Source organism: Aulonocara stuartgranti, assembly GCF_965226115.1.
Source record: "Aulonocara stuartgranti genome assembly, chromosome: 17".
Lineage (NCBI taxonomy): Eukaryota > Metazoa > Chordata > Actinopteri > Cichliformes > Cichlidae > Aulonocara > Aulonocara stuartgranti.
The window spans coordinates 23,498,812-23,513,105 of NC_138953.1; the positions used below are offsets into that span (position 1 = coordinate 23,498,812).

General features: G+C 43.2%; 2 protein-coding genes across 2 annotated transcripts in view; one reads left to right on the plus strand and one right to left on the minus strand.

Annotated features, from left to right (window-relative positions):
* Positions 1 to 8,391, plus strand: part of lamb1b (laminin, beta 1b) — a 31,251-nt gene extending 22,860 nt beyond the window's left edge. The window contains exons 24-33 of the mRNA XM_082510197.1: positions 3,772 to 4,141; positions 4,219 to 4,403; positions 4,552 to 4,793; positions 4,866 to 5,069; positions 5,161 to 5,305; positions 5,408 to 5,615; positions 5,996 to 6,137; positions 7,138 to 7,314; positions 7,393 to 7,552; positions 7,875 to 8,391. Of these exons, the coding sequence (XP_082366323.1) occupies positions 3,772 to 4,141; positions 4,219 to 4,403; positions 4,552 to 4,793; positions 4,866 to 5,069; positions 5,161 to 5,305; positions 5,408 to 5,615; positions 5,996 to 6,137; positions 7,138 to 7,314; positions 7,393 to 7,552; positions 7,875 to 8,011 (1,970 nt within the window). The 3' untranslated portion in view covers positions 8,012 to 8,391. The remainder of the gene's footprint in view (positions 1 to 3,771; positions 4,142 to 4,218; positions 4,404 to 4,551; positions 4,794 to 4,865; positions 5,070 to 5,160; positions 5,306 to 5,407; positions 5,616 to 5,995; positions 6,138 to 7,137; positions 7,315 to 7,392; positions 7,553 to 7,874) is intronic.
* Positions 8,392 to 9,213: 822 nt separating this feature from the next.
* eri1 (exoribonuclease 1) lies at positions 9,214 to 12,871 on the minus strand. The gene is made up of 7 exons (XM_082510327.1): positions 12,476 to 12,871; positions 11,383 to 11,564; positions 11,076 to 11,292; positions 10,898 to 10,981; positions 10,715 to 10,824; positions 10,513 to 10,627; positions 9,214 to 10,007 (listed from the first exon to the last, which is right to left on the minus strand). Exons 1-7 carry the CDS (start codon positions 12,548 to 12,550, stop codon positions 9,765 to 9,767), a joined length of 1,026 nt encoding a protein of 341 aa, XP_082366453.1. The 5' UTR covers positions 12,551 to 12,871; the 3' UTR covers positions 9,214 to 9,764.
* Positions 12,872 to 14,294: the final 1,423 nt, after the last annotated feature.

A 14,294-nucleotide genomic window follows, 5' to 3' on the forward strand; every position in this document is an offset into this window, starting at 1 on the left:
AAGTAGGTCCAAGAACCGAGCCCTGTGGGACTCCACATCTTATTAGATCAGCTGATGAAATAAAGTTGACCGCAGTGACTCTGAATACTCTACAGGTGAAGTAGAAGTAGGATGAGACCCATTTGAGTGCCTTTCTGCTTTGGTCAGCCTCATTCCTAAGTCTCTTGAGGGAAATGCTACGGTCAACTATCAAATGCTGTAGTAAGGCCTAGTAAAAGCTTTATCCTCCTGTTTCTGCTCCTCCTTACTTTAGAGGTCACCATGGTGGATCACCTTCCTCCATCTCACCCTGTTTCTACCATCTCCTTCTGTCACACCAACCTTCACCACATTCATGAATCTCCTCTGAGGCTCATTTCCTCCTCCCTGGCAGCACCAATATGTCTACTATCCCTCCTCTGCACATGTCCGAACCATGTCAGTCTTTCCTCTGGGACATGGACAGATCAAAGGGCTCCAACTTCAAAAACCTGCCTGTGCAACTTAGATGAACTTGTGTCAAAAACTTTTGTTTCTAAAGCCCATTAAAAAGAAAAACACCCTCAGTGGACCAAAGTGCTGTAGGGATTATACAAAATATATATATGATATACAGTCACTAAATCAACAATGAATATATGTTAAGATCAAATAAAAACAAAGTGAGTAAGATAAACGGCAGGCTACCCTGCTCAATTAGTCGTGAAAGCAAGCAGGAAGAAATCGTTTTTTAAAAGTGGTTTAATGTGTTGAGACTGAGCTCAAGACTGAGCTGTGAAAAACAGATTCTTCCAAAGATTCTGGAGTTTGTTTCAAGTAAACCTGTGTGGGACACAAGTGCAGTAAAAAACTACCCGATGAACACAATGAAGTATTTCATGGTGAAGCAGACAAATATTCGGAGGTTAGCGGCACCCTGAAGCAGCATCTAGTCTAGAAACTACTCCGAAATTCATCATATCAGCTTGTTTTTGCCGCCCCCAGGTGGTACGTACGGTCTGATGGTACGGTGCTTATTTTTCCTTTGCCTTTTGTGAAGTTTTTGTAGCTCTAAACATCTCACAAGCTTATATAACTTTCTAGCAGCCTTTTTGCCTTCTGCGCCACAGAAAGGGAAACTTAATGAGGCTCCAGCCCCTCTGAGACCCTGAATAGGGAAGGAGTTAAGAAGGACATGCCACTGTGGCCTTGTTTTTATTTTTATCAGTATTGTCTTCACACTGCAGACCTTCAGTCTTACGCTGAGCACCAGCAATACCCTCACTTCTATTTCAGCACGTTGGAGCTAAACCATCACTATTCTAATACTTCCTGATGTGTCCTTGTGGTTGGATCTTAGTATTCATGTTCTCACAGGATGTTATTCTTGTGACTCAGTGGGAGACCAGCAGCGATAGCTTTGAAATGGTTTCCAGATGATTCGGCTTACTCCGACAGCAGTTACGTGTCGGTAGCACTCAGTCAGCCGGGTTGGCGCTCAGCTTTGTTTTTGGATCCTGAAAATTTTTATTGTCTGCGAAACAAACTGCTGAAGAGTCGATCTGCAGTAAAGTGTCCCACAGTAGCTGGCTCACCCTCAGAGAAAGAGAGAGCAGCAGGGGCAGCTGGATCTGGGAATGACCTCTTCTCATGAGAAACAGATGTTCTCCAGAATTCCCAGGCTTCCCATTTTCGCCACGGACAAACACACAGAGGAAACAGGAATATGAAATATTCCCATTGAATTCTCTGATGGTCTTTTAAGCCTTGAAAGCAGCTGGACTTCACCTCCTTTCTGCACAGATGATGAAATAATGCACCAATTTACAGGAACACTGTGGCCTCCTCAGTGAGGAGTGTTATATGTATATGTTGTATGCAGATAAAAAAAAACGCCTCAGATTTGCAAGTGTCAGCGGTTAAAATGTCTTTTTAATATAATAGTAGTGTAGCTTTTCTCAATTAGTAACCAATAATCACCATTTACATTCATCCATGACTGTGTTTCTGCAGAAAGATGTAACAATTCAACCTCATTAAACCAGAGCCTCACCTTCTGTTGCATAAATCACACAAATATAACCCCAAAAGGTTTGGACGCTCACTGCATAAAATAAAAATAAAAACCAGAAAATCTCATTTATACACAGTAGAATATTGAAAAACATACCACATGTTTAAACTGAAAAAATGTACAATTTCAAAGCATCCCCTCTTCTTTTTACAACAGTCCACAAACGTCTGGGAACTGAGCAAACCAGCAGTTCTCATCTGAGGGAGGATTCCAGCTGCTCAGCAGTCCTCAGTCTTCTTCTTAGTTTTTTTTTCTTGATTACAAATTCCAGACTTCAAACTGAGCATTGATATCAAGCTGTATGATCCCTCTCCTCTTTAGTCTAGAGGATGCGGGGTCCATGTTTTCCAAGAAAGAATTTAAAATTTCAGTTCGTCTGACCTCAGCTTTCCACTTTTACTCAGAGAAGACAGCGGTGTTTCTGGATCATGCGCACATGTGGCTTCTTCTTTGCATCACAGAGGCTGGATTTATAGATGGCACAGAGAACTGTGCTCATGCAGTGATCTCAGTAATGACAGAATCATGTCTGTTTTTTAATGCAGTGCTGTCTGAGGGCCTGAACACCACAATCCAGTGATTTTTGGTCTTGTCTCTTGCGCACAGAGATTTCTCCTGATTTTTTAAATCTTCTGATGTTGTTATGACATAAACTGTAGATGACAAGATATTCAAAGTCGTCATGATTTTACCTTGAGGAATGTTATTGTAAAATTGTCGGACAATTTGTAGACAGTTTTTTTGCAGATTGGTGAACCTCTGTCTGTCTCTAAGATGTTCTTTTTTGTCAGCGTTAATCTCATTAAAATTATGGTAACGGCATAACCGCATTAACGCGGCAAATGTCCGTTAGCGAGTTAGCGCGGATCGCCTCGTGCGTGGGGCTGCACGGCAAGATTAAGGAGATTAACGCTGACAGCACTAGTTCTTTTTAAAGTGAATTGGTTGCAAAAATGCTCCTCAAGCATTTTTTTTTGCTCCCTTTTTCTCTGAGACATACTGCCATCAAATGTTTCATGAAATAATCAAATGTCTCAGTTTAGACATTTGATATGTTCTCTATGTTCTAAGTACAGGAACACTGATGGGGAATATCTGTCAGACTGTTTTTTCCTTCTTTCTGACACGTGATATTCCTTTTTTTCCCCCCATGGAGCGACCGAAACCTGACCTTCGAGGTCATATTCATGTCCAAGTTTATTTACTGAAACCATTTGAGGTTAAATAAACTTTAAGTGACTTACTTCCCAAGGAGACAAAAACTTGAAGATGTTTTTTTTGGATTATGAGGGCTGCGCGTAACTTACATGTTTTTACTGTTTTTATTGTTCTGACATTATAAAACTTAAAGTTGAAGGTTAGTTCTAAACACTCAGCAAGAAGGTCCTGGGAAGGTTGCGTCCTCCTCGTGTCTGCATCGGTTTCTCTATGTAAGGTTAACTGCCATTGGTTAACTGCAACAGATTGGTGACATGATTTGAGTCTGCCCTGCCTCTCGCCCTTTAACACCAGCAGGAACAGTGCAGAAGAAAACACTGCTATGTTTTTACCTTTATTTAAGTCCCTATCGCATTAAATCTGCTTCAGTACTGCATTAAAACTACAACAAATACAGAATATAAAACTTGATATACAAACACAAACAACAAAAAACTGTTATTAATTAAACATTTGGGTTGTTTCACCCTTGGGAGTCGTTTTTTTAGTTGGCGTCTCCACCTTCCTGTGTGTGTTTCTAGCTTGTGACTGCGACCACCGGGGGATCTCCAGTGAGCAGTGTCATCGTGCCACAGGGCAGTGTACCTGTGTGGAGGGCGTGGCGGGCCCCCGGTGCAACGAGTGTGCTAGGGGTTACCACGGTGAGTTCCCTGACTGCAAACCCTGCCACAAGTGCTTTGCGGCTTGGGACACCGTGGTCGAGGAGCTGACCAACCAAACTCGCCGACTGGAGGCCAAAGTGAACGAGCTGCAGACTGTCGGAGTGACGGCGCCGTACAAAGAGTTGATTGGAAGTCTCGAGAGAAACTCCAAGGCTGTCAGAGACATCTTGGAGAGCAACGCCGCCACGGTGAAGCTGGAGCAGATACAGGAGCTGATGCATCAGATAACGTATGCACACCACCAAACAGAGGCTTACTTGGGGTTGTAGCAAGCAACTGGTGTTTATTGTTTCACTGTGCTTTTAGTGGTGTGATGTCCTATCTCAATGGAAAGCTCAACACAACCGAGGAAGCCTTGGAACTTCTTCAGAGTGATGCAAATGCCACCGATGCAGACTTAGACGTGCTGACTGTTGAGGCAAACCAGTTGGAGATGAGCGTCCAGAGGCTGAGACAGCAGGTGGACGACGCCAAGAACGCCAACATACACGGTGAGAAATCAAGTGCTTCAGCCTAAAGCTTCACTCTTAGACCTTTACAGCTTAGCCAAGACAGAAAGTCGGCACGTTTTAATCGGTACATCAGTACTACATTTCCGTCCAGCCCTGTTTCACTGTTCCCTAACTTTACTGCTTCCAGGTGCCCTGGAGACTATTACTGCTGCGCACATGCAGTCTAGGATGGCAGAGCAGCGCACCAATGCTTCTACGAGCGACCCTGGCAACACAGTCAAGCAGTCAGTTGCAGTACGGAAAGCCACGGAGGACAAACTGAGCAGCACGAAGAAGGAATTTGACCGAAAACAACAGAGAAACATGCAGAAGCTGGACAAGCTGTCCAAAGAGCTCGATAAATTTAGCCTGTCTTCACTAAATGAAAAGGTGAGAACACGGGAAGATCGCATCTGTCTATCACACGTTCACCTTTGTTGGTAATTCTGTCTTTCTCTGAAGATTTGTGGTGGAGCCTCTGAAGGTGATGATGGCTGCTCCACCTGTGGCGGGTTGGGCTGCACCAACGAGGATGGAGCGCCTCGCTGTGGAGGAGAAGAGTGTGGAGGCGCTGTCACAACCGCTCAGACGTCTCTCAATTCAGCCAATGAGCTGGAACAGGCGATCCTAGAAGCTATGCAGGAGGTAGACAAGCTCTCCAGGATGGTAAGTGAACATGGTCGTCGTGTTATAATGTGGAACACCTGCAGGTGGATGTGAGACAGGTAACCTGGACCTGTGTGGACACTCTGCTCAGGTGTGGGAAGCGAACATCCGAGCAAACGAAGCCAAAGCGAACGCTCTGGAGGTGCTGATCAAATCCAACCAGAGCAAAGAGAGAGTGGAGCAGAGCAACGAGCAGCTCCGCAACCTCATCAGGGAGATTCGAGATCTTCTCATGAGTGAGTTTTTCCTGTACACGTCTAGTCTTCACAATGTGTAAAAATTTATGCACGTTTCTTAAAATAAAACGGTTCATTTATGTTTGGTCTGCGTTTATCCAGATGAGAAAGCAGACGCGTCCGTTATCGAGGCCTTGGCAAACGAGGTTTTGGCTCTGGAGATGCCGACGTCGGCCAAGAAGCTTCAGGAGCTGACGGACGAGATCAGGGAGAAGGTCACCACTCTGACCAGTGTGGAGACGATCCTCAGTCAGAGCGCGGAGGATGTCATGGCGGCCGAGTCGCTGCTGAAGGAGGCTAAGGCTGCAAGGTAACACGTGACGACTGACAGGATGGAAAACAGGAGGAACGGGATAAAAAAATTCAACATGAAAAAATCTTTTTTGCAGTCTTACAGGTGGCAATATTTTTGCTTTCTTCTGTAATTGTTGTAAACATTTTCTTGGACTACGAGCCAAATGCAGGACATCAGAGGCAGGTGATTGGTCAAAATCTAAATCCTTGTTACCAGTTTGAGCTCAAACACAGGAGGTCAGTCAGTGAAGCGGTCAGCGAGCAGCCAACTGCAAATTTAAAATGTGAAAAACAAGCTGTTTTAGCTCCTCCCCCTTTGAACTGACATTCTTCTGATTGGCTGCCTCTGACAGAAATGTGTAAATAAACCCATCTTTCTTTCTCCCTGTCTGTCAGCGAGAAAGCGTCTAACATGAAGGACACCGCAGAAGTAGTTAAGGCTGCCCTGGACGAGACCGACCGCGCTCAGAGCATCGCCATGGACGCCATTGAGTTGGCCCAGAACAACACCAAGGGCACCATGGACCTGCTGAACGCTGTACGGCTGACCTCAGTGATGATGCGGTTTGATTCAGTGACTCCGTTTACTGTTTCGGGATGACAAAAACAGCACAAAGTTCAAGAGATGGAGTCGTACGTTGTTGCCGTTTTAGAACGGTCTGCCTTGTTTTCAGTAACAACTGACTTTAAAAACAATATTTCAGTCAGGAAACGCTCAGCTTTGATTTAGTTTAATCACAGTGATATAAAAATGTTTTATTGCTGTCGGGTGTTCGGACGTAATATTTTTATTTTAAAAAGCATTTTTAGTCTAAGCTATTAAAAATAAACATAAAAAAATAACAAATTAAATTAGAAACTTTGAAAAAATAAAAATAATATAGCAAACAAAAGTTGAATGTACGTAAAGGAAACTGACTTACTAATGCCTGACAACGCCACCCACAAAATAAATTATAAAGATACAAAAGGTATTCAAGTTTAACTAAAATTAAACTAAACTTGAAAGATTGAATGAGCTCCAAAAACTTCCTGAAACTGAACTGGATTCAGAAAAAATATTTACAACTAAAATAACCCAGTTTGGATCAACAAGTCACCAGCTACTTACCAATCAAATCTCTGGAAAATAGCCATCCCTCAGATCTGTGGATCACAGGAGGGTCCAAAGATTTTTAATAGCATCTGAAGTCTTTAGCTTTCCCCGATGATCATCAGTAATAAATATAGATGTTTAAAGATAACTTATTATTCTATATGAGTTCTGTGACCTTATATCTTATGCTATAGTTGGGTTTCCTTCCTGGCATTGAACAGGCTAAACTTTAGCCTGTTTTTTTAGCTGTGGTTGGTCAGAAGCTGCCAGCGCCGCTCCTTTCATGTGAACACACAGGAGAAACTCTGGCTTAATAGGGATGAGATGCAGGTGAAATTAATGATGGTGGGATTAGCAGAAAGAGTATGAGGCAAACCCTGAACAGTTAAAAAGAAGAAGTGAAAAAGAAAAGACAAGATAAATCTGTGCATTTGTGCGTCAGGTGGAGTCGGAGACGGCCAAGTCGGAGCTGAAGCTCAGTAACACCACGGGCCGCCTGCTGCAGCTGGAGAGGGAGGTCGGCCTGCTGAGGCAGAACAACCTGGAGATGGAGGAGATAATGGTGTCGACTGAGCAGACGCAGCAGCAGGCCAAAGAGGACGCCGACGAAGCAGAGCAGGTCTCACAAACGCGCGCATCCGTGTTGGTTTGCATGTGAATCCACTCCTGCTGCAGTGCGTTTTTTTTGTGTGTGCAGGAGTTCAATGAGAGGCTGAAGGATAAATTCGCTGAGGTGGAGGACCAGGTGGAGGTTAAAGGGGAGTCGGTGCAGCAGGCGAAGAGGAGGGCAGACGAACTGCAGCAGGAGGCCATAGAGCTGCTCAATCAGAGCAGCAGAAAGCTGGAGAGACTCAAAGGTGAACACTGTTCAGATAAATGTATAATAACTCTGTAGTTTTGTCTTCTGTTCTTTTAAATGAATGCATTTCTAACAAACAAGAAGGGAGTTTGCTCTCTTCCTGTTTGTTTAGATCAGTTTCTTTTTACATTATTGGATCCTCTCCCGTTAAAAAAATACACAGAAGCACATGAAATAATCTGCTACGAACCAGCCGACTGATCTTGAGTCAGTTTCTGAAGTATGATCAGATATATAAAAATTAAGAAAAAAATATTCCACTTGTGCAAGAAATTTAAACTGTTAAAAAAGACAGTTTTGTTTTTGTGTGGCGTTTTCAGAGTTAGAGGTCTCCTACGTGGACAACCAGCGCATCCTGGAGGCCAAAGCTAAAGAGCTGGCCGAGCTGGAGCAAGCCGCCCGCAACATGCTGGAGGAGATGAGCCGCAAAGTAGCGCTGTACAGCACCTGTTTGTGATGAAACCATCGCCGCCTTTGACTTTATTGACAGTGCCAAAGTGTCTGACGTACTGCTCCTACATGCCTGCTCCTTTTACGGCTGTTAAATAAAAACACTAATATATTTGACGTTGCCAAAAAATGTTTCAACGACAGAAAAAAAGCTTTAAAGCTGCCAAAGACCGTTAGAGTATTAAAGTAAGGAGTCCAGAAGGAAAGAAGCCATCATGACCTCGAAGCCAATATACCTGCATACGTTACTACAATCTGTGTTTAATTGTAACTAAATATCTATATTAAAAGGATTAACATTTCACATGTACTTAATAATCCAAAGATATCACTTGGACATGGTGCCTTAACAACCAGCCAATAATAAACCCGACTACAAGAAAAACACATGTCAGCTGGTCTTGTTTAATCTTTTGTGTTCTGGTAAAAAAACAACACTTTTTTCCCTATTATAAATAAATAAAGACCAGAGAAATGGGCTGCACAGCCACAAAGCCTGGAAGACTTGATGATAGAAGCAGCTGAATTACAAAGAAACCTTGAGGGAAAGCTGTGTCTGCACTTCTTTTGATGATCATAGACATCACATAAGTGTTAGATTAAAACAACACTGTGTTTAGTTTACACCCAGGTTTCCAAAGTGTCACTACTGGAAGCATGAGGTGATACCAGGACCCTACAGAGGTCACACAGGTAGTCCATATATATGTTCAGATGTCAGAAGGTTTGCTGTATCTCGCAGCACAGTCTTAAGAGCAGGAAGGAAATTCCAGGAGATATGCATGCACTCTAGAGTTACTCTACAGCCTTCCAAGAGGCCGCAGAAAGCCCCGAACCTATCAGCAAGCCCGCTATCTGCTCCTTTGTGCAAAGAGGAACAGGATGAGCAGAGCCAGAGCTACAAAATGACCTCCAGCAGGACAGTGGTGGGAAAGTCTGATCAGCGAGTCGGAAACAGGCTTCATGCTGGTGTCATAAAGGTGTGACGCCCTCTAGTGGGCCCCGCGCTTGCTGCCCAGCACTGTGGAGCCTGATTAATATTTGCCATAGAATACCGCCCCTGATGCCCTGAGAGCAGGTTTAGCCTGTCAACGCTTGCCTGCTGTAAGGCACCTGTGCCGAGCTTCTAAAGTGACTCGACTGCCTCTCTTGTCCCTTCAAAATTTGCTGAATCTAAAGCATGCATCACACAGAGTGAAGAAGATGAAAAACTGCAAACAAAAAGAGACATTTAATTTGCATTACTTATCAGATCTGCAGACATTTCAGTTGAAACAAATCCTCATTTATGAAACAAACATTAAATCAAGACATCTGTACACGTGACGACAGTACAACACAGGCTGAACTCCTTAATTACAGCTTTCTTTAAGAGGTCCATTTATGGAGCTGTCCGAGTCCACAGGACCGACTCTTCGACTCTCTGCGAGGAAAGCGGTGAGCAGTGTCATCGTGCAGCACCTTAAACAGCACAGCAGCATTTATGTGTTTTATTAGCACAGTAGTTTAAATTGTAGATATGTGTGTTCATGTGAAGCTGCAGATTAGGCTTTATTATGCTGTCAAGGGTAAAAACTGAATTCTCCCCACCACAAGACAACTGAAAGATATTTCTGTGATACTGTTGAGAAACAGCAGCGCGGTAAGGCGTGGCGAGGCAGACTTTTCCACCCAGAAAATCAAGGAATGATCCACTTTTAAAGATCTGGTGTAAAAGGAGACTTTGAGCTCCAGTATAAGTATTTTCAGTGGTCATGGTTCTAGTCCCTGCTGCGGGGGTTGTGTGGAGGCGGAGCTCCTTCCACAGGCGCCGAGCTGGGAACCGAGAGCAGCTGACCGCCGTGCATGCGCTCGTTGACGCGCAGCTGGCAGCCATCCTGCAGCATGCGGACAGCTATCCTCGCTATGTTGCGTGAGTCGTCGAGCCCGGAGTGAGGACGACCTTCGTACGTCAGGCCGAGTTTCTCCAGCATGGTGCTCAGCTTCGTCTGAGTACGCGGCACCTGGAGGAAGAAGAAGAAAATATGGCTGGTTAGCAGTGGAGACCTTTTATCATAGAAGACATTAGGACATGTGAGAAATAGCCAAATCTGTGAGGAGGTTCATGGACGGGACATAGGAAGGCATGCAGAGGGTTTAATGACTGAAATGAGCTGGAACAGTAAGAATACAGTACTGTGAAAAAGTATTTGTTCCCTTTTGCTTTTTTTTTTTCTTTCTTTCTTTGGGCTTTGATGTGTTGCTATTTGAGATATTTTAGCCTGCTTCACTTTGCCAGACAGGTTCTATTTGTGATTTCTTGATTCCACAGGTCTTGCAGTAATCAGAGCTGGGTGTGATTAATGAAATAAGGGTGCAGTTACTTTTTTTTTCTTTCTTCCACACAGAGCCAGGTAGCTTGGGATAACTTTTTCCCCTAAATAAATGAAATCATCTTTGACTAATATTAAAATTAGTTTTAAAAATCTAAAACATGTAAGCGTGTCTGTACAAAGCTGTAAAATGTACCTTGTAGAAGTTTCCGTATGACTTTCTTATGTTTATCCACTTCTTTGCAAACGGAGGATATTTGATTCGGCTGACCCGACACTGGATGTTGAGGAACTTGCTCATATCCCACGACCTGTGGACGATGTTAAAGAAACGGCGCTGTAAACCAAGTGAGGAGAAGAAAGTAAACATCCTGCAGAAGCTTTGACGTGAAACCCACCCGTCAGTCAGGATGGCGTATTTGTATTTTGTCCCGAGTTCCCTTTTCTGAAGCCACGACACAACTCGCTGCAGGACTACTGGGAACGGGTCTGCTTCTTCGACCATTTTCTACCAACACAACACAGAAAAATGAGTAAATGACCCACACGTGTAATGTGATAGTGACGTGAACTCAACCGACCTGCGTTATTCCCGTCAGCTTCACACAGAAGTCTGAGAGCTGTGGGTTAAGCTCAGGCTTCACGTACTCCTGAAAGGTGTCCACCTGTGCAGAACATTAGAGGAACATCATTATTAACAACAACAGAAACAACAACAACAAAAGACAACTCCTGATTTAAGTCACAATCTTTACTAACAATCTCCAAGGTGTGCGTGTTGATGAGAACCATAGGGAACTCAATGATTTCGTGGAGGAAGTCTGAAGGATTGTCCTCTTCACATGTGGCTTCAAAGTCCACCACACAGATGTAGTCGTAGTACGTGTCGGTGGGGCCTCCCTCTGCCGCCGTCTGCATCAGCTTCTGTTTCTTATAGTGGCTCTTCAATCTCTTCTTCATCACATCCTTCACTCCTCTGCACACACCAAGAGAAAAACTGTTTGGTAGAACACTTCTAAGGGACAAGCACGAGTGTTTGGTCCTCAAACATTTATTAAAAACTCACCGTGTGTCGAGCTTTAACTCCGCTAACTTGATCCGAAGCTCCTCCTTCGTCATGCGGTTGATGTGGCCGTTGGCCAAAGCAATCTCTTTGTACACCGGATGGCTGAAGTCACCCTTCGACTGAGACGGGGACACCTGAGGAGCAGATTCTCCCGCAGGACACAGCCTGCTGCTAGGCTTCTCCTGAGGAGGAGACGTGTGGGTCGTTATGTGTCAGAAAATGATGTAACTCTACAAATTTGGCCATCAAAAACACAGAGAGCATGGATCAATGGTTTGTTTGGAGGAACAGATCATTTTAGAGTGAAGTCCAACAACACATCAGATAAGATTATCTGCAAAAGAAAGTAGATAGCAGTTTCTGAAATACTCAGACCTATCTACTGGGATTTTCCCACAAAACCATCTCTAGGAGGTAAAAGGAAAATAGGCAGACTGTTCAAACTTAATGCAACCATGCAGAAGAGTAGGAAGGTCAAGTGTACAGAAGAGCATCTCAAACCTAGAAGCAGGAGACGACCACACTGGGTGCCTCTGCTGTCCTCTAACAGGAAACTAGTTCCTTGACCACGACAGTGAGTTCTCTGACCTCACATGGCCTGCACAGTCACCAGATCTCAATCCAACAGTCGCATCATGGATGAGCACCCACTGTGCGATGCTATCCTGATAACTTGGAGCAAACTTCTTGTTGATTATGTGCCTTTAAGAAGTAACACTGAAGGAAAACGGGGTCTAACCCGAGAATAGCGATCTCTTTAGCTTAAAAAAAGAATAGCTCAGTCAATTAAAATACAACACGACAAGATGAAGTACACAGAGCAAAAGAGAATCGGGGTCGATTTGCAGGGCTCACATTAACAAAACACTGTGATGTAGCTCCCGTCTACTTCAAATATTTTAGTATTAATTACTCCAATACAAGAGTAACTAAAAGTAACGCGGTTTCTAGTCATTTTCATCAAGTCGGCACCAAAGAACCCAACGGGACATATCTCTCACCAGCCTGTCTTTGGTGTCAATGAACGCACCAGCCAGTTTACTTCAACGCAAACAGCGTTTACACGGAGCAGTGATTCTGCTAGCTCACCCACCTTCTCCTGGTCCTTCACGCTGGACGTCTTCACATTGTCCTCCTGGCCGTGAATGTTCTCCTTGTGTTCGTCCATTTAAAGCTGAGGTTAGTCCAAAAGTTGCTCAGATCATTTGAAAACAACATAAATTGAAGGCTAAACCAGGTCTGCTGCTGCTCCGGCTAGCCTCAACACATTAATGGCTGAAGCAGCTACCGCTAACCAGCGCTGACACGTTCAGTTAACGTCAGATATTTCGCATAAATCAACCACGGGAGTTTGTTTTTTTTTTTTTCAGACAGTAAATAATAAGGTGCCTTTGCTAAACCCACATAACAGCACTGAACTTTTCATTTTCATGAGGGGGACAGTTATGACAGCTTCCGCTTTGCGCCAAAACAGCAGCAACAGCGCTCACTATCGCCACCTGCTGCTGCGGATGAACGCAGCAACAGGTGTTTTTTTGTTTTTGTTTTGTTTTTTTTTCACCCAGGACAGGTGAACTCAACTTTAATGTCAGAATTTCTGAAAATAAATTTAAGAGAAATACTAGGATTTGAAAATCATAAATTTGCACATTGTAATCTTTAATTTTCGTAGCTTGAATTGAAGTCCTTTTCATGTTTTCAGCACTCGGTTAGTAAACACTCATAGTCTGTTTTTGTTGGGTAAAAAAGGTAATTTACTCTATTGGGAATACAGTGTAGCTAGATTTGTAAATAGATGCAGTAACTTTATGTACTAATAATGTAGCTGTTATCTATTACAAATCACCTGTGAACCTACATCGCTAGTATTATAAAAATGTGTGCAATTATTTAGCCAGACCTAACCAGCTGCACATTTTGTTTGTATTCCACTAGAGCAGCTTTGCATGATTCTAAATAATCCTTATTTATGTTTATTGCAGCCCAACACTTCATCCTCTGTCCAAAACAAGCTCCCTTAGTACCGTTTAAGCAAACTTTCCTCTGATTGGCTGTTAAACAGATTGTTTAAAAGTGGTTGGGGATATATGCCAAATATGACCATATTAGGAATATCCACTTTATTTCACATCATGCAGAGCCAAGAAAAAAACTGACACCAGACATTTGAAGCAGTCTGAAGCCTGAGCTGCTGGTTCACAGGGATTACTGATGTATACACCGACTTCATTATCAGACCTGCTTATTATGAGCATCCATCACTGGAACAGTGTAAATAAAGTGCTATGAAAAAGAATTATGTCCCTTCCTTAGTTTTTTGCGTATTTATCAGAATTCATGGTTCCAGCAGTAAGAAAGGCAGGGTACTATCTAACTGAATAGTAAATTTCTAATTATTTTAGTATAGTTGCCGTATATAATTAAAAAAATATTTGAAGCAGATATATGTAATAAAACTAATTAGAGATATTTGGAGGTAGTGCTCCTGTTTGGCCGCTAGTTGTCACTATATCTCTATTTAAAGCCACAAACCATTGATGTTTTCACTATACACATCTATACAGTATGAACCCTTTGTAAGCCTTTGTAAGGGGAAAACACTTCACAAAACATCATCGCCAGAGGTCAGCAAAACCAGAAAACTGGAAATTCTGGCGCTGTGCAGCTAATGATAACTGTAAATCCCGGGTGGGGCTGCTGCTGCTTTGATTTGACGTTTGTCTCTGAGACAACAGAATGAAAATGTCTGTCTTAATGAAAAGCAATAAAGGACACCTGGCGTTCAATTTAAGATCCATCTGTGCCTGCAAATCCTAAATTACTTCCCTTTGTTTGCCTGCACTTGAGTTTTGCAGAAGATTCTAATGGATTTTTAAGCATCCATGAATTTAAACTGAAGACAGCAGTGAAAT

What these genes read in the sequence shown, in the direction of transcription:
- eri1 (XM_082510327.1), bottom strand. Translation starts at nt 12,550, where the DNA reads ATGGACGAACACAAGGAGAACATTCACGGCCAGGAGGACAATGTGAAG. An exon ending in GCGTGAAGGACCAGGAGAAG is followed by an intron (nt 11,565 to 12,475) that starts GTGGGTGAGCTA and finishes TCTCCTCCTCAG; the next exon opens with GAGAAGCCTAGCAGCAGGCT. An exon ending in GAGTTAAAGCTCGACACACG is followed by an intron (nt 11,293 to 11,382) that starts GTGAGTTTTTAA and finishes TGGTGTGTGCAG; the next exon opens with AGGAGTGAAGGATGTGATGA.